Here is a 19,072-nt window from a genome sequence, read left to right on the forward strand (position 1 = left end):
ATCAATGACGAATAACATTTTTAAAGAACACACTAGCCTTGAGGAAAATCTGTTTCCAGGGAGGTGGCAATAATTCTTTCCATTCACTTCAATAGAGGAACAAAAGCCTACTGGTGTGGGATCTCACTATGAGTATTAGATTTTGGTGTCCTCAAACTATAGTTAGATCAGTACAAACAAAGGAAGAATAGTGTTGGAAAAGCGTTAAATTATTAGTATAGTAGTAAAAAGTGAGAACTGAAACTCAAGGAAAAAGATAATTGGTTCCCAGAAAAATAGGTTGAGTATCTGTAAACCTGTGGTCTACATGTGGCCACTTGAATAGTTAATTGGTGCAGAAGCTCTCATGTATTCGGTTCCATCTTTCTACACTAAAAATCTCAACTCATCTTCCAACCTTAATTATAAACAAGCTATGAAGTAAGTATGTTAAAGAAATGGGGAAAACCAACCACCACCAAAGTGGCTACTACTTTTTAACACTTGGAGGTTTGAATTCAGAGATTCCATTCCCCCCAATGGTGGAATTCTCATCTGGGGCAAGGATCATTTTAACAGTGAAAAACACCTCTTACTCTGGAGAAAGGCTCTGTAGTCAGAAGAACAGAACATTGATATCCAATAGAACAATCTATACTTTTAAAGATACCAGCACCTTCTTGATTTACCACATATGGAAAATAATTTTAAAAATCTATCTGAGCATAGTATGTCCTAAAAGGAAAACAAATTATTCGGTTTAAGCAAATGAAAGGGGAAACCTTACCTTTTTGTTACCATCAGCAGATCTGTATTATTAATCATAGCATGTGTGAAGTATCTCAGTTTTGAAAATCTTCCATTTTCAATATTCTAAAAGGAAAAAGAAATGTGTATACAATGGCCTAGAGACTAATTTATTTCCTATTTAGCAACGTTATCAATTTCAACTTACTATGAGTACTTCAAAAACCTGCATAGATTATTAAACAGAATTATGTTTGACATGTATGCTACCACATCCATCAGTAAGACACACCCCTCATTTTTTAATTACAAGAGCTGCTGTGGGATCTACTGTCATCTTTCATATTATGAAAACGTTTATGGATTTAAGCAGTAATTCATTCTTCTGTATAAAAATTTAAATGTTAACAAAAATCAGCAAAGGTTTTAGAATTCTAGCAGAACCTAAGATGTAGGGATTGGTATGAACCAAGAAAATGTGGGTCCCGGGGCTCCCAATTTGTGAATAACAATCCCCCATAAATGTTTAGGTGCCAAACAAACTGATTCCATTCATGATGCAGTAGAAACCCCCCCCCCCCAGGCATGATATAGACACCAAATTCACGGGGGATCTCCAGATGACTCCCTTCAATCCGCCTTCCAGTTATGGTGAGGATTGGATTTACAGGGTCCAAGTTACAGCCCCCAAAGAAGGTGTCCCCAGGAAAGTGCTTTCTGTGGAAATGAAAGTGCAGGTTCAGGAGTCTATAGAATGGATCCTGTGCAAAATAGAAACATCAAACTCCCACCCCTCTACATGTTCTCCAAGTTATGTCCAATTTGGGTTTAGGGTATCTGAGCTATGGCTCACCAAAGAGGATATGCCCAGAAAAGTGATTTTGCAGGAAACTTCAGGTAGCGTTTCAAAAGGGTGTAAAATGGATTACCTACAAGCCACACACACATGCTACAGTGGTAATGGTCAGAGGTCAGGGAACCTTACCTTGCCACCCTCTATAATCTCTCCAAATTGGGGGAAATTATATTTCAGGGGTCCCAGTTACTGACTCAGGGCTCTGAACAACTCTGTTATTCTGCTCATACTATGCAGAGGGGCTTAGCTACTGATTGCTTGGATTGAGGACCCCACATTTATGCCCTCCCTATTCCTGATTGTGAACATTTATGTGTGCCATGAGGGTGAAAGTGGGTACAAAAAGTGTGGGGAAAGAAATCCTCCAGCTCCTACATACCACTGGCCCCTGTCCCTGGTTACCAAATGCATAATGCCAGCTTACTGGAGACCTGCTTCAACAAGACATTGCCAGGGGTCCTGGAGCCTCTTTTCCCTGATCTGTTCCTGAGGTTCTCCACAGATGCAAAAGAGTTGTTAGTACTGCCCAGACACCAGCGGTTGCTAATACTCTTTGTGGACTTTGACACAGTGATTTAGGGAAGGGGGAAGATTCTCCTTTCCACATCTCAACTCTGTTGCTGTTCCCACCTTGAATACACCCCATCTATGGCCCCTCCCAGCCCAGCACCAGAAAGCAGTTGTGCCCTCCAACCTTATCCAATCCTGGGGCCCTGATTACAGCTCACACTGTAATCTGTTCTGTTGGCAATAATCTGCTCCGTTGGCAAGATGATTGCTGTGGATGACCAACTCCTCTTCCTCATGGAGAACATAGCCTTTCACGGGCTGCTGCAAAACCTGGAAACCTGGTACTCCATCCCCTTGCAGAGGACCATGAGCCAATAAGTCTTGCCTACTATGCATGTCTCCATAGTAGTAAAGGCCACAGCTCAGCTCTCCAGAGTGCATGGCAAAACTGTGCACTTCATGGCAACCCTCTGAAGCATCCAGAAGAACAGCTACCTTTACCTCACTGCCCACTGGTGGCAACCAGAGGACCTCTCTGTTTGGACTGCCCAGGGCCCAGGAGGGGACAGGCTTGCCACTGGGCTACAAAGTGGTTCTGTTCCATGTGCAGTGTATGGATGCAGACCACATGACCTAAATCATTACAGCAGTGATATAGAGTAGCCTGAGAGAGTAGGTGGATGGCAACTACATTATCTGTGGTTACATTACATGGTCACGGATTCCAATACAAACATGCTGGCAGTGGTGAAGGCTGTGCACCTCAAGGACATTGTCTGCCTGGCACCTGTTTCACTTGGTGGTGAAGGATGCTCTGGGGCTGGCGAGAACCAGGGACACTACCCCCCTGAAATGTGATACTTGCTCAAGACCTGCTGGTGCATGGCTGCCCACTTCTCACATAGCAACGATTGTCTGCTGTGCAAGAAGTAAGGTGAGGGACAATAAGCCTGAACATTGGCTTATCCTGAACTCATCCAACTGCTAGAACTCACCTATGACATGATTGTGGGTTTAGTGGAGTGGAAGAGTGTAGAACAGTGCTGTGAACAATCTGCATGGGGAACTCCTCTGTGAACAGTCTGCATGGGAAACTTAGCATCAGCTGTAATGAATGGCTGATCCTTTCCCAAATGGTATGTGTCTTCAAAATCTTCTAGAATGGGGCAAGCTATCCTCCTGATCTGAGGGCTGGGTTGGGCACTGGCATACACACTGGGGAGCCCCTCTTGGAACTCTGGGAATGTCTACCTTTCTTTTAGAACCTGCCTTTGGAGGCTTAGGTGGGGGCTGTGAACAGAGAGGGGATGCTTTTCTTGCTTTCAGTGTCTGGCTGGGGAGGGTCTTTCCAAGTGAATTTTCCCTGTGCATTTGGTGTCATTGGCTTGTTCCTAGCCACTTCATAGACTCCTGTAACTGCAGTTGTCTTTTGCAGAGATAGCACTGGGGAGAACCTTTCTGGGTGCTCATAACCAGGAGGGGTGGGAGAGTACAAATATGGGTCCTCAGCCAAGGCACCCAGTTGCTAAGCTACCCGTGTGAGTAGAGAGATGAGCTAGCTCAGAGCTCTGAGTTCACCTAACATCCAAAGCCTACCAGGGGAGGTGCCTGCAATGAGGAGGAGTGGGAAAGTATAAAATGTGTGTCCTCAGCTAAGGCACCCCATCAGTTGGCTCAGAGACCTAAGTCTACCTAACACTGAATCCTTATCTGGGGAGAGGTGTTCACAAGCAGGATTACATGATTGGGTTCTGCTTTTAACAAGTTCCTTCCTCTTTGTCTAACTGCCTACAGTAGAGAGGCTAAAGTACTGAGCTGATGATATAATAGCATTCTGATCCCATAGTGCTTTGGAGGGCCCTTACTGATGTTTGCAAGACTGGAGAATTCCACCCTGCCTCCCCACTGCTTTGAAGTTAGGTAAACTTCAGATTGAGCTGAGACAGTCTATCTGGAAATGTAACCATTCATGAAAGTTTGAAAGTTCATGGAAAATTTGTTCCAACTATGAACTTTATTTCACAAACATGAACTGGCCAAAATTCATGAAGAACTTAACTTTGTAGCTGGCTCATGTCCATCCCTAATTTGATCCAACACAATGACTACAGTATCTAAGTCTGGGACCCTCTCCCCCACTGTTCTTTTCAAGCTTTTGCCTGGCACAGGTATTCTGGAAATGGGAGCTTTAACTGCAAGGATAAGCTGAAAATGCCAACAGCCTCATGTGCTACATCTAAATGACCACTAGAGGGTAGCCATGTTTGCTAATAAGCAAAGCTTTAGCAATGAATGAACACAGGTAAAAAGGAATTTCAATGCAGACCCACATCATGTGGCCAGTCTTGCTACAACTATACAATAATAAGCTCTTTCTTTTTGCTGAAGCATCTAAAGTATCCCCATATAATCAGTCTGTCCATCTTGCTGTTAAAGTAAGCAGTTGTCTTAATTAGTGGTTATATTATTAAGACAAAAAAGCTGTCGAGCTTTATGCACAGAGTCCAGATAATTTCACAACTAGTCACAGATGTTTATCATATAGTACAAGACAGGGAAATCTGTTCAGATTAATGTTTTTGTTTTTGTTGTTGTTGTTATATCTTTTTCTACAAAACAGACCAGTTTTGTTTTAAATTCTAAACCTGGGGTGAATTCTGGAGCCAGTTCCTTGATGTGGCTCTCAGTGACTAGAAGGAAGTTAATATGGGATAGTAAGCTTTCAATTATGGGAATTCTTAAAGTCATATTGCAATATTAAGCGACTGAATTGCGCTTTTGTAAGACAGGTTAGTGGGTACCCAGCTCCTTCAAGATATAGCAAGGAAAATAGAACTACTCTACGACAATTATTAAAATTTTAATTTTATGCAAATATGTCCCAAACACAAAAGCTACAAATATTTCTAGAACAAAACATCTACCACCACATAAACAACCCATAGCATTAAATGACAATTGTTTACCTTGTATAAAAATTCAACAGGAGTAATCTACTCCTATCACACAGAACACTGGCAATTTTTAGATAGAGCTATTACATTTTAAAGAAAGGGAAAGTTTAAATTTACATTTTAAATTAGGATAAATACATATTTTATGGAAGCAACAACATTTGAAAACATTGTAAAAGGACAGAGTAAGTTAAGTTTGTGAAAATGCCATATCAAAAAGATTACTGGTATGATGAAAACATGAATATAGTTTATAAAAATAATGATTTCCATTTAAACGTGGCTAGATTCTAAAAATCATAAAGAATAATCAGATATTGTAATATTCAAGTACTGAATGATATCAAACATTTTACAGGCTAGGTAAGCGTAATTTTTTTGCCTTTGTGACTTTGCTTTGTAAATGCAAAATATTATTACAAATCATTTTTCACTGTTCCTGCCACTTCATATTTATATTCTAAGCAATCTTCAGTATAGATCTTACATATTATGCATGAAATGGCTCTGGTGAAGATAGTGGTTTGTGAGTACATAGCTGTGGAGAGATTAAATCACAGGTTTCATACCCTTCATGGTGCCAATACTATTTTTTAACAGCGAGGACCCCCAGAGTGCTTTCAAGTTAAAATGCTTTTAGTACTTAGGATGACTGGAAGCCATTAGTTTTAGTTGCATTGGGAAGTTGTATTGAACATCTTTTCAACTGTTTTCCTTTTAGAACTCTCTGACATGAAAGCAAGGAGATTGGATCAGGGACTCTGGATGACCCATCTTGACTCACCAACTGAATGGTTTACTGAGCACAGGAAGAAAGGTATAAAATAATGTAATTGGGTGCAGTTATAAACAGTTATATAACACCATTTAGCCCAATTATATCCAGAAACAACCTGCTCTTTACTTCTGATTAGATGCACTCTTCAGTCTGAAAGTTAATTTTCAAATACTCCAATATATATTATTATTCCTCTGACATTATATCCCAACTATTTTCACTGAGTTTTTAGTGTTCAACTCCTACAATGTGCTCTATTTCTCTATTAATCCAGTATTTAGCCTTCTTTGCCCTGCTAAGGAGTTGTTCATTTTTCTGCTGCCCTCTCCAAGCAAATGAGAGCAAAGTCAGTCCTAGCAAAGAAAGACAAATATTTTCACATATTTCTTAACACAGTGAAGAGCCAGAGGAAAGCCTGGATAGCACCATTCTGATTGGCAGTATCATTCATCACTCCTTGTAATTATCAGGAACTATTAGAAGTACCACCATACATATATATTTATCTCATCTCTCCGTGTGTTTAATGTATAAGTTGGGGGATCTATGAGGTCTTGCAGGAGAAAATCTCATTGCTCCCATTTTCTCTCTCCTTTTTGCTTTTTGTCTTTGCCTCCTGACAATGACTGAAGTCTCTGCTCTTTCTCACCCATCCATTTTCCATTTTCTATTTCTCTACCTGGCTGCCTCTCCTCCCTGGTCTTCAATTTCCCCTTTGTAACCTTCCCACTGTCTCCTCCCCTGCAGCGTATTTGACCTTCCTCTCCCTCTGTTCTGCAATGAGAATAACTGAGGCTAGGAACCCTAGGTTAGCTTGAAGTTACTTAGCAACCCTGCCACCCCAACAGCCCCCAGTATCTCACAATGTAATCCTACACAGCCATGAAGACATGAAAATGTAGCACATGACAGGATTCCTTCAGAAGAATGTAGATATACCTTTGTATTCATGCCAGTTACCATACTACCAGGAGCAGTCCTTACTCCTTAACACAACTATTCCCCAACCTGGATTAAAAAACCAACACAGAGTCTCCATTCTATACTGTAAAGTAATGGAATTAAAGAAATGTTTAGTTATTGTAGTAGTTCTACACATTTTAATTATTTATTAAATGAAATAATTATACTCTTGTGACTGACAGTGGGCTTACAATTCCAAACGTAAAGTACAATAACACCCCAACTGACATCCTTCCCCAAGAAAATACTTGCAATTTACAGCTTATTAAAAATCCTATTTTTTTAGGATTTTTAGCAAATAAAAACTTCTAATGATGGTACACTGTCACCTCCCCAGGGACTCTGCTCCATAGGATGGGAGCTACTACAGAAGGCACAAGCCCTAGTCAATGATAGGCAGGCTACCTTCCGTGGGGGAACAATGGATGGGAAACTGAAATTTGTAGCTGGCTTATGGATATATGCCAACTAGATACCAGATTATTTCCCCTAACCATTTGATAGATATCCTAAAAATTAATGTGTTAATGTTATCCCACTGCTACCTCCCACCTCCATGACCTTTGAAGTCTTGAAGTTTTGACATGGGTCCATGATGTCATCCACCTAGCTATAGAAAACAGCTGATAACCAGTTAGTTATTCCTATAATTTCAAGCGGTCCCTCATCTATTCAACATTGTCCTGCCACCCTGTTGTCCAGGAGAAAGCAAGCTTTCAGTGCAGGCCTACATAATGTTATAGTTCCAAATTAACCTCCATTGTTGGAAAAAAATCTAGCCCAGAGTGAGACATGTTTTTGCAATCCACTCAATTTATTTGCCACTACCATGCACAACTAACGGTTTAGAAAACTGGAGCTTGCTGTTTTAGCACCATTGAGTGTACCATTAATTTGCTGGATTGTACCTACCATAGTATTGAAACAGATAACCAGTTTCCCTACTTTCTGATAGGTGTTATTCACTTTTCCTATTGCATTTATTTTTTCCACACTTCATCTTGAGAAGGAGATACTTCAGTGCTTCTTTTAAAAAATTTTCTTTGACAGCTAGGAACATAAACAATCCTTGGGTAGTGAGGTCCAAAAAATAAATCTTGATTTTTTTGTACAGTGCAGCTGCTTCTCATGAATACTAGTGCAGTCTGCTCTGACCAGCAGTAGCTATTCCAGGGCCCCAGGTAGTGTCTTTCACATCACCCAGTATGGGATTCTTTTACATGGAGTTACTGGAAATTAAACCTGCAACCTTCTGAACATGCCCTTCTGCAGATGCCCTAGTGCTTAGCCATAGCATCTTCCATCTCTCCAGTGGCCTGCCCCTCCTTGTTCAGGAATCTAAGTATAGAAACAGCTGCAGCTTCCCAGTCTTTGACTTCAGCTTTGCTTTCATTCCCCCAAAATTATTCTTGCTCTGGTCTTATTTGCTGATTTTTTTGGCATTAATCAATAACTTTGGTAGGCATGGAAACAAACCCCATCCGTCTTTATGGTAAGGGAAACCGTGCAGCGTAGGCCAGAAACCCATATGGAAACCATTATATTCATTTCTCTTATCAAAAAGGAGACAATTAATAAGTAGGGTAGTGACCTTCCTCCTGGTCTGCAGGTAGGATCCAATAATTGAGGACAGCCAATCCTAAATCACTGAGGACAGCCAGCAGTTATCCATCCATTTGGGCACTCAATAAACTCTGAAACTAGTAATGGAGCTTCCCCTCCGCACTCCTCAGTCAGGCAGAAACCTATCCTATCTGTTCCACTTAATATCTCTGGTAAGGCCTTTGAAGAGGAGCGTTTCTCATGGCTTAAGTGCCACTCAACACTTAACATCCACTCAGGGTGGCTGTCCCACCCCTGAGTGCCTCCTCCTCCAACTGGCTTGCCTGTCTGTCTAGTGGCCAGCCAATTGCCTTCCATCCCCCACCCCTGACCACCCCCTCCCACTTCCCTCTGAGGCTTAGAGGCTGCAGATTCCTGCCACATGAAAGCTGCCCTTGCCCCTAGAAGCTGCCTGAAGCCTTTCCAGGGAGGAGGGGAAGGCCGTCCACAGAGTTCTTCCACTCCACCCCCACTCCGATCTAGTGCCCATTGTATTCCTGAATGCAACTGGCTTGGCCCCTAGTGTAATCATAAATCACAACCTGTTTCAAAGTGCAAAAAAAAATTCTGAAGCACCTACTGATGATCTTGCAGCACCAGCACCTAATGAACCTATGAATATGAGACTTCTTAGGTCTTCCCAAAACATTCTAGCTGTGCCTGGCCTGCTTTACTACTGAGTTTGCAAAATGTCTGCAAGAGTGAAAGCAATCTCATTCAAGTCTTTTATTTATCTTGCAAACGTCACCTTTGATTTTAAGCAAGCAGTCCATGTTTCCTTACATTTACGCTTCTATGGATTTTCACTCAGGATCATATAGCTCCCGCATTAGTCTACAAATATTTAACAGCATGTAGGAATTCTAACAGTTGCACTCCTTTCACTAGGACTTAAAAGACAACATACATACAAAGTACTACGGTCTTCCACTGAACTAGAGCCAAAAAAGCCCATTTCATAAGACATTTAAGCCAAATAATAATTAAAAATGTAAAACTATGTTGTTAAGGATGAAAGGATGCAAACATAAATGTTTCTTTTAAAATAATATTTTGATAAAACAAGCTGTTAAAAAAGACAATCTGAAATTATACAAGAAATGATGGAATATTTCAACAGATCAGTATTTTCGTAGACAGACTCATTTATTGTTATTACAGAAAATTCAGACAATAATTTCAAATACCTAAAAGAGATCTAAAATATAACAATAAACACAACCCACATAAAGCAACACTGAATATGTGTTTATAGCTAAATGTCTATAAAAATATACAAATGATTTTAAGTATAAAGTTAAAATAATGTAAATATACTATTTAAGAACATTACAGACATCTGACTGAAAAAAAATCACTGTCCAAGGTTATGATCATACAATCCAGTACTGTTCCAAAAACAATTTAAATAACAATTTTCTTTGTATATGTCTTTGGTATTTACTTTAAAACCTATATTTAAAAACAATTTTATAACAATGGCTATAATATTAGTGTGCCTGTCACACTCACAAAGCAGCAACAACATTCAACTGTTGATAATGTAACACAGAAAACACTTGTAACTCTTAACTCTCATCATCACTACCACTAATATGACACAGGGTCCATTTTTTGTAGGCCTGTCTTTTCTGAAAGCATGGTGAGAGAAGAAAGAAGCAGAAGGGTTAGTTGAAGCTGGCAAATTTAGTTAGCTGTTTTTTAAATGCACACAGAAACTATAAATGAAATGTAACTTTCGACTTATGGTATGCAGCAGAACTCCACTTAGCCCTGCATTACAACATACAACACCATTATTTAATTTTTTTTTGTTCTACATTCCTGCCCATATCACTGTTTCAAAGGCCTGCTAATTTTAATGTCAGTTAAAAAGCAAAGGCATGGTAAATATCACTTTCAATTCATGACTACACTGGACAACATCTCCTCTAATTGCATGTCCTATTTTAGACAAACTGTAAATTAATGTGAGAAACATAAGAATACATTCTTGTAACGATACATTCCACAAGTCTACTTCCCTCCTAGGAAGCCAAAGGAAACTCTCTAAAGATAGAACAACCCACACACTGAATGTCCCTTACTCATCATAAACTGCAGGACTACAATTTTAGATTTGTAAATATTTGTTTACCTAACATTGTGTGGGAACTGTAACACAATTTCTTTCCAACTTTGTCATTGTTAAGAATGTATGAAATTTGTTATATTTGTTTTTGGAAAATGATGCAGACATACAGAGAACAAGTTTCTTAAAACTGTATGGTTGTATCTCAAGACTCCTCTGGCTCAAGCAGCTTTCTGCCAAAAGCTCAACCATTAGTGGAATGGGGTCACACATATTCCACTAGAATAGAAGAATGTATCTATGAACCATTATGGGACTGCTTTACATCTGAGTTTCAGATTCTACAACAGTAGCTGTGATATTCTTCTGAGTGAAATCTATCCAAGTCTATCAGTCTTAGTAACAATGTATTTGGGGTAATAAAAGTACAAAAAATGACCACTTCCTATTATGGCCTTGTTCCAAACAATAAGTACTGCAGAAAACAACATGCAAACTCCTAGGCTCTTGTACTCCATTCATTTATAATTACTGGTTTCCCACCCTTTCTATAATTATGGCACAGAACATGTAACATGCGGTGCATATATGGTATTGTGAGGTAGATGCCTGTAGTATGTGGCAAACATCTGCAACCAATCAAATGTGCTAAAAGGGAAATGGTGAAGGTTGCCTTGTCATATGACCAGGCCCCCCGCTGGCTGCACATTCACCAGAAGAGATTGTAAGTGAATTCTGAAGTGTTAGCAGTCAACTCTAGCCACCCAAGAGCAGAAGCCTCTTCTAGTGCTGAATACACATCTGACAATAGTCCGAGTGCCCACTTCCACAGTTCTACACAGCTGATCCACAGACTACACTGAAAACACAACATCTGCTACTCGGGTTGACCGAGCTTTTTAATTTCCATACCTGCTTGGTCAAAAAAATCACAAGTAAGTCTTTAAATACAGTTTTTCCTGTCTAACATTTGGCTGCACACTGTTTTCAGGGTAATCCTTCTCTAATTGCCTTACCTAATACTCTAAAAATTATTATTGGGGTCAGTTCTACATTAACATGTGTGTTTAATACAATTTGCATAACAATATCTAAATACTGAGGTAGGAACTTATTTTGGTTTGTTACTTTCTTGGCACATGATGAAGCAGTTGAACAATTGTTCTGACAAATATCAGAACAAATATCCAATTACAACATTTCATTGTTTAAAGCTTTATGGTAATATTACAAACAGGCTTAATATTAATATGTAGTTTTATGGATCATTTTCAATTAAAGTATTTGTTGTGGATTCTTAAATTTAAAAAAACAGTAACTGTACACGTGTGTGTTAACTTGTATATTTTATATCAGTTCAAAGTACAGTCTGCACTTAAAGGGGCATCCAAAAAAGAAAAAAAGTTTACTAGAAATTGGAAACTAAAATTCAAGGACCAGAAATGTAAACAGAGTTCTTGACAAAAGGGTGGATAGTTAGTCCTAAGAGACAATCGACAGCAATATTGATGGAATTATTGTTTTTAAATTGTTCCAGATAAATACTTGTCCACAATGCAGAAGACTAAGCAAAGAAGAAGACTAAGGAACATCTTAACACTATTTTTAAAATTAAAAATCTTCATTAACAAAAAAGGATTTGAAGAAAATTGGTTTAAGCACACCTCTTTTCTTCTGTAACATTTTTGTTGTTGCTTATTGGTCTTTCATAAAGTTAAGACATCAGAAAACATTCTCAAATAAGTCTGTTATTGTCTTTATCTCAGATAGGAAAATCTAATATCTGCTGGCCCACTTACATTTCCTTATTGTAGCTTTCTTAGATATATGTTTTTAATGAAAAAGTAGAATTTCAGTTTTAAAAAACCCGATTCATACAGAACTGTAGGCATGTTTAAATTATGCCCAAGTACAAATTTTAAAACTGATTGCAGTCTATATTGAAAATCCCCCCACAGGTGAAATCAGAAACAATGCTGAAGTGTTTTATATACCATGAAAATAAAGAAAACCACTTCAGCTAAATAGTACTAAATATATTTGTATAAACATATAGCTGCATTTTTTTACTTCTTCAAATACTAAGTACTTCTTGAAATATTAAGGACTTTCCACAGATCTGAATCATATCTATTATTTGGCCTATATTTTTCAATATAAAATTAAATTCAATTTCTCTCCAGTATGCAAAATATATACCCTGCTTTGTGCATAAGTTTACAGTCTTCTTCAAGTGGAAATTGGGCTAGCAGGAAGGAATCCTTGATTTGGATAAGTATGCACAAGGTTGAAAGGAGAGTACAAGATGCACTGGTCAGTGGAGGAAGAGGAGAAAGATGACTGTGGTCATCCCTGAGAATGAAATTTTTAAAACTAATTTTGGATAATCACTATTGATTAAAATTTTTCATAAGAGATCAAACCTAAAAAACATGGACTGGATCTATAGTAAATCTTAAGACTACCCAACCATCCCATAATGCTGCTCTTGGGGGCCAAGGGACCCCAGTAACAGAATCAGAAGGGATTCAAAGGTCAGCAGCAAGAGGCAGGAAACCATAAACATTTGCTGCTAGAGGAAATTTTGAGCTGGATACAGCCCACTGCTTTTACTCTATTCAACAAATGGGCAGATGTGGTATAATACTCATATAAAGTAATTGCAATACTGGTTACAACTAAGTATTATTAAAACATTCCATAACACTTAAAACAGGAACAATTCTTCCTAACTGTAGATAACGTTCTATTCAAAGAAATAACTGATGATTATGATATCACTGGTTCTTGTGATATTACTTCCTTCACCTGTAACATTTGACTTCCAGCACCATCTCTTAATCTGTATGGTCGAATAACACCATCTTCACTGAAAAAACGGGGAGGACGCAGACTCAAAATATCTTCAGAAGAATTTGTAGCTCTGGAAAAAAAGAGGTAAAAGAATTGCTGGTAGTCTATTGTCATTCGGAGGGCATTTCCTCTCGTCAAGTTCTACCAGTTAGTACAGACACACTTTAAACAGCTAGAGTGCCTTTTTTAACACCCAGTCAAAAAGTGATTGTTGGCATTTCCATTTAAAAAAATACTAAACTTTAAAGTTATTACATCAACAGAAATAGGGATAGGCATCTCCTGGTACTCCTGAACCAAACCAAATTGCTTTGCTTTTCCCCATTTAGATGGGGAGGGGGGAAAGCAAAATGGACCACTGCAATGGCTGCAAGAAACTCCGAAATAGGCAAGACATCTGCACTTGGAACAGAATGCTGTGAGCCTGCATTTCTTCACTGAAGCGGAGAAAATCCACTATTGGATATGCTGGGGAATAAGTAGTGCGACTATCCTCAGCTGTGCCCTGACCCATATGGAAGGGTGGTATAGAAATGAAATAAAAAATTAATAAAAAAATTATTGGAGAAAAAAACTAAAGCAGCATAATAGAGGTAGGGCACAGATGGCTTCTTCTAACTAGAGCCCAAAGAGTTTTAACATCTCAGTGCAGATAAGCCCCAGGAGAGAGGGCGATCTTGTATTTTTTTTTCTCGTGGCTACTGCAGCCCATTAAAAGCAAAGCCCATTTAAAGGGGCTATGCCAGAGAGCCAGAGGCAGCTGCCAGCTCCCTGGTTTAGCCCCTCTAAACAGGTTGTATGACCGACCCTGTAGTTTGCTCTGTTGTCCCAGCTGTGGGCTCCCTCATGCAGCCCAGTTTAAGTGGAGGGAGCCCAAGACTGTTGAGCTGAAGAGGAGAGTGCTTGGGCTGGTGCGGAGAACTCTCCCCACAAGTTCTGCTATCTCCCTTTATACCAAGATTCATGAGAGAACCCACAGTTGGGAAGGCAGGGAAAGTTCTCCCCACTTACCAGCTGTTTAAATGGCTTTGAGCCATTTAAACTAAACAACTGAGCAGTACAGAGCTCTCAGCCCCTTTTCTGTTTCTCATGAAGAGCAGAACACATCCTGCTCTTCACAAAAGGTCATGAACCTACATGAACTGCCCTGCCAAATTTCAGAGAAGTTCACTGTGGTTCCTCAGTTCAGAATCTTTCTGACAAACTTTGGTTCTTTGGTTGGGTCATGCCTATCCCTACTGCTGCATCTGCATTATTGAAGATATATATACAGAATCTGCACTTTTTGTAAGAGTGTGTATTGAATGCATTCATACCTTTTAATTACTTGAAAGGTGCTGCTGGCCATGTCTATTATTCCCCCAGTGGGTCTTGCCACTGCTCCTACTAAACCTTTGCCAACTCCTTTGAAAAAGCCTGCTGCACCTTCTTTCTGGGCTCCTGCGAGTGGAGGGAACCACAGCACACGCACATTTAGAAAACAATTTGCTATAGTATACCAGCTTAAACATCACAATGAATTTCGTCCAAACTAAAGACTGCCTAAGCTAGACTTCCTTGCTTAGCAGGTTTTCAGTCTCAGGAGGATGTGTATAAGTGGAAACCTGTAAGAAATCACATGACTATCACTGATCCTTGCTTCCTCTTTCCCCTTGCTTTTCTCTGCCTATGTTCCTGCTTCCTGACTTACATATCTGCATTGCTTACTTTCTTGCTGCCTCTACTATCACTCGTCTAGCTATCTGGCAGTGTTCCTCCCTTATACTCACTGCTCCATCTGTGCGATTTTGCTCATCTTTTCTTCTCGATCTGTCCCTCACTGGCTTGCTTAGCTTGAGGAGCAGTAGTATCTTTTCTTCTATTTACTGTCACTAGCTGCCTGATTATGAGTTACTAAGCAACTGTTAAAATGGCCAGTAAGATAAGATTTTAAGTAAAGATATTTAAAAGTCTCATCATTCCCTCCTTTTAAAACTATTTTTGCAAACCTAGAGTTTTTCCAAGTATACAAAAAGATCTGTCTTTTATGTACGAATGTCCTAACCTATGGATTTATTGTACCACAAATGTAGGAACAATTTATTATTTGATTTGTTCAGATACACAAGAACTCAAGAAAAAATTACATACCTCTTATTGGTTTTGTTACAATCCCTGTTATTCCACTAACAAATCCCTGTGAGTTAAAACCAGAAAGAAATCTCATGAATTTATTTCTAAAATGCAGTTTAATTCTTTATTTACTTATATGAACATTTTAGGTTGCTTTTTTCCAGAGGGACACAAAGCACCTTATAAAAACAAAATGGTTCCAAACTGCAATAAATAAATAAATAAACAACAGAAAGCATTCTATGTCTAACTCTAAATTAATCTTATAAACCTAATAATCTGAACATGTAAAATATATCTGCCTCATATAAAACAATTAATACTAAATCTATTTATATTCCTTATAAAATATCACTCTTACTACTGAGAAAGCTGTGTGAAAGAAATGACTGGAATTTGAAACAAAATGAAAACAAACCTAGCATAGTTAGTACATGTATCTAGAAGAGGAATTCCCAACCAGGAGTCCATGGAAACTCCAGAGGGGTCTGTGGCCTTTCCCCTCCTGCCTTAATGGACTTGACCACAAGCTAGGAAATCGGCTACTTCCATTGGTCCCTCCTGAGCATGAATTCTCATAGTTTCTATGTCTGAGAGGGGCAGAGCCTGCATACCTACTCCAACCTAAAACTGCCTTCTGTCTGCCCCCCCCCCCCGTCCTCCTCAAACCTGTCTGCTAAAGCATGTGGTGATGTCACTTCCAGGGGCATGGGGTGTGTGACAGGGAGGTGTGGTCAGGTAACATCACTTCTGGGGTTCCTCAAAGCCTGATCTAGTGCTTAAAACAATTAAATATATTAATATTTAATTTTAATATATGGTGTTTCTTACAGACATCAAGCCTTTTCCTCCACGTGTAATACCCTCTTTGAGGCCAGCAGGTTGTCTATTCATGACTTCCCTTCTCTTCTGCTGATAGTCTTCATCCATAGTTATTGCTGCTACACCTTTAGCCATAGCACCAGTTATTCTTGAGGCAGCACCAGCCAATCCCCCTATTACCACAAGAGATTTTATTTCAAAAACTCAAATATTTGAATACTAAACATGACCCTGTAAAAATTACCTCATGAATTTTATCCATGTTTAAACCAAATCACTGCTTACCAACAGCACCGCCAACTAGGGCTTTAAGTCCCAGGGCCATTCCTTCTACAAATTCTTCTGGACCTTGGATGGCTCCCTGAAAGCAAATTTTAAAAAAAATAGTCTGAGTGATAACATAAAAGTTTACTTAATAGTGAGATTTCTAATTGTCCTTTTAACAAGTTGATAGTTTGATAAATGGGAAATTGTTCTGACATGTTGATCTCTTTGCAGGAACAAGAACCTGTATGGCTGGGCTTCTACTGTCCAATTTAAACTGGGCTTTAGCAGAAACCAGAACAAAGCTGAGTGGGCTGGGAACAATTTGCTCCCCATGGGCACTGCTGATCCTGGCTGGACTTCCTTCTCCTGAAGTCTGGTACATTGCTCCCAGCTGCAGCATAGCTGACGCTGTCTGGGTTTGCTACTCCAGGCTTCAAAAGAAGTGAGTCCCAGAAGCTGCTGTACTGCACAGAGCATATTGCTTCACCTGGCAAAGGCAATCCTGAGGCTGGCGTGGATTCTCCTGCAGCCCGATTTAAACCGGGCTTAAAGAGAAATCAGCACAAACTGCAACCTTCAGGGAGCAATCTACTCCCAGTGGCACAGCAGATTCTGGGGCTGACTTCTTCTGCAGCCAAGTTTAAACCAGGCTGCACGGGAAATCAGCCCCAAGCTGGGCTAACAGTTATAGTCTGCTCACCACCAGCACAACCAATCTCAGGCTGTCTTCTGCAGTCACTTTGAACTTTAAAGGGACTGTAGTAGATCTTTTGGAGAAATTTTTTTTGGGGGGGGGGTTTCTTGAGAAAACTCAGATATACTCGGGATGTTGAAATCTACCTGAAGGTTTTTTTTTTGGGGGGGGGTAGATTTTCAGCTCACCCCTAGTAAGACTGATATGTTAGAAGGCAGTTATCTACCCACATCCAAAGATGAACAAGGTGTTGCCGGTTAAAAGCAACTCCCTCAGCAATCTTGACTTTCAGCAGATTTCCGCTTTTATTACATTGCAAAGATGGGGAATATATTTTCAATAACCAAGTAACATGCATTTACATTCACATATATGTAAATGAACATCTTATAAGTACCCTTATGAGTAAGTGTAGATCTGGCAGGCTGCCAGTTCAAACCTCAGTCGAACTATGAATCTACTTTGGTACTTTACAACTATTTTTATATTTCTTAGAATGAAATGGTAGTCCTTGTTATTTTGTTAGAGAATCTACATGCTACTATATATTTGCATCCTGTTGGGATGTATGAATCAACAATGTGGATGCTACTAGCCCTAAAGAAGGGAAGTTATCCATGACCACTCATTCTTGTCTGCTCATGAAATTACATATCCAGCTATAAAGGAGGAAGGGTAATATATAAATCTAATCTAATCTGAAAAATAAATAAAACAAATAAACACACACATGGTAAAAGACTGGTACATTCCATCATCAATTCACCTTAACACAATCAAGTCTGTCAATCACATTTTTATCCCGACCCTCCAAGAAGCTCAGAGCAGAATATATTGGCCACTCTACCTTCATTTTATTCTTACAACACTATGATGCAGTTTAGGCTGACAGAGAAACTGGTCTTAGATCAATCAGTGCGTGACATAAATTCTAAGAGAGAAGGCGGGTAATAAATGCAATAAATAATAATCATGGAGATTCCAACCCAGGTATTCCAAGTCTTTGTCTGATGCTCTATAATTATTACAGCAACACTTGTTCTCAAGTGCTGAACATATATTTCAATTTGACTAAGAAAAGTCTTACTGAAATATTCCAAGGGAAAAGATGTCACAAATTCTTTCCTCTCTGCAGTGGCTTTAATTTCTGGCAACTCAACACCCATATATTTCATGTGAAATGGCTGACAGATTTCATCCAATACATCAAGCCCTAAGGCTGGGTTTACAAAGACAGATGAGCTCACCTGGTAAGGTTCATAGAAGAATGCTTCAACTCCCTCAGACAAATCTCTTATAAATCCAAATGGATTGCCCAAGACATCAAGGCCAAGAATAAGAACGTACATTTGTTTAATTGCCTAAACAAAAAACAAAACCAAACATTGAATCTATTTATATAGCAATTACAATTAAAAAGTTTAAAAGCAGCATACGAAGAGATTCTTAGAATCAGTTTTTAATTGTTCACTTCTGTCATCCTGTCCTGTTTATATAATTAATGTTTAAACTGTATCTGTAATTAAAATTTAAAACAAGTATAAACTCTACAGTAAATAAATCTAAGTAATAGAAACATGAAGCTATAACATCTTCAAAGATGTGCAAGAAACACTTTAATATGTGGACATCATATCTGGGTTAGTAGTTATGTCAAGCCAGATTTTATTGAATGTAGCTATAGGCAATTACAATATAAAAAGATTTAAAACATTAAAACTATCTGGGTTAGTAAGAACAATGCAATGAGGCCAAAAAGCTCATACCAGAACACTTTTGTTGCAATACTTAGAACACTTATCTGAGTAAATCCCCCTGAACTGACCTCAGCAAGCTAACATTACTCCCTTGGTTATTAAAACAG

General features: G+C 39.0%; 2 protein-coding genes across 4 annotated transcripts in view; one reads left to right on the forward strand and one right to left on the reverse strand.

Moving 5' to 3' along the window:
• The window catches only part of LOC143841059 (guanine nucleotide-binding protein subunit alpha-14), a 65,202-nt gene extending 59,339 nt beyond the window's left edge, over positions 1-5,863 (forward strand). Inside the window, exon 8 of the mRNA XM_077344735.1 lies at positions 5,768-5,863. The gene's annotated coding sequence lies outside the window, so the exon portion shown is untranslated. The remainder of the gene's footprint in view (positions 1-5,767) is intronic.
• The window catches only part of VPS13A (vacuolar protein sorting 13 homolog A), a 181,439-nt gene that overhangs the window by 9,667 nt on the left and 152,700 nt on the right, over positions 1-19,072 (reverse strand). For all 3 annotated transcript variants that reach the window (XM_077344731.1, XM_077344732.1, XM_077344733.1), the window contains 7 exons: positions 18,456-18,569; positions 16,533-16,608; positions 16,257-16,420; positions 15,444-15,489; positions 14,630-14,753; positions 13,269-13,383; positions 767-852 (listed from right to left, as the gene is read on the reverse strand). In XM_077344731.1, the coding sequence (XP_077200846.1) occupies positions 767-852; positions 13,269-13,383; positions 14,630-14,753; positions 15,444-15,489; positions 16,257-16,420; positions 16,533-16,608; positions 18,456-18,569 (725 nt within the window). The remainder of the gene's footprint in view (positions 1-766; positions 853-13,268; positions 13,384-14,629; positions 14,754-15,443; positions 15,490-16,256; positions 16,421-16,532; positions 16,609-18,455; positions 18,570-19,072) is intronic.

Source organism: Paroedura picta, chromosome 7, assembly GCF_049243985.1.
Source record: "Paroedura picta isolate Pp20150507F chromosome 7, Ppicta_v3.0, whole genome shotgun sequence".
NCBI lineage: Eukaryota > Metazoa > Chordata > Lepidosauria > Squamata > Gekkonidae > Paroedura > Paroedura picta.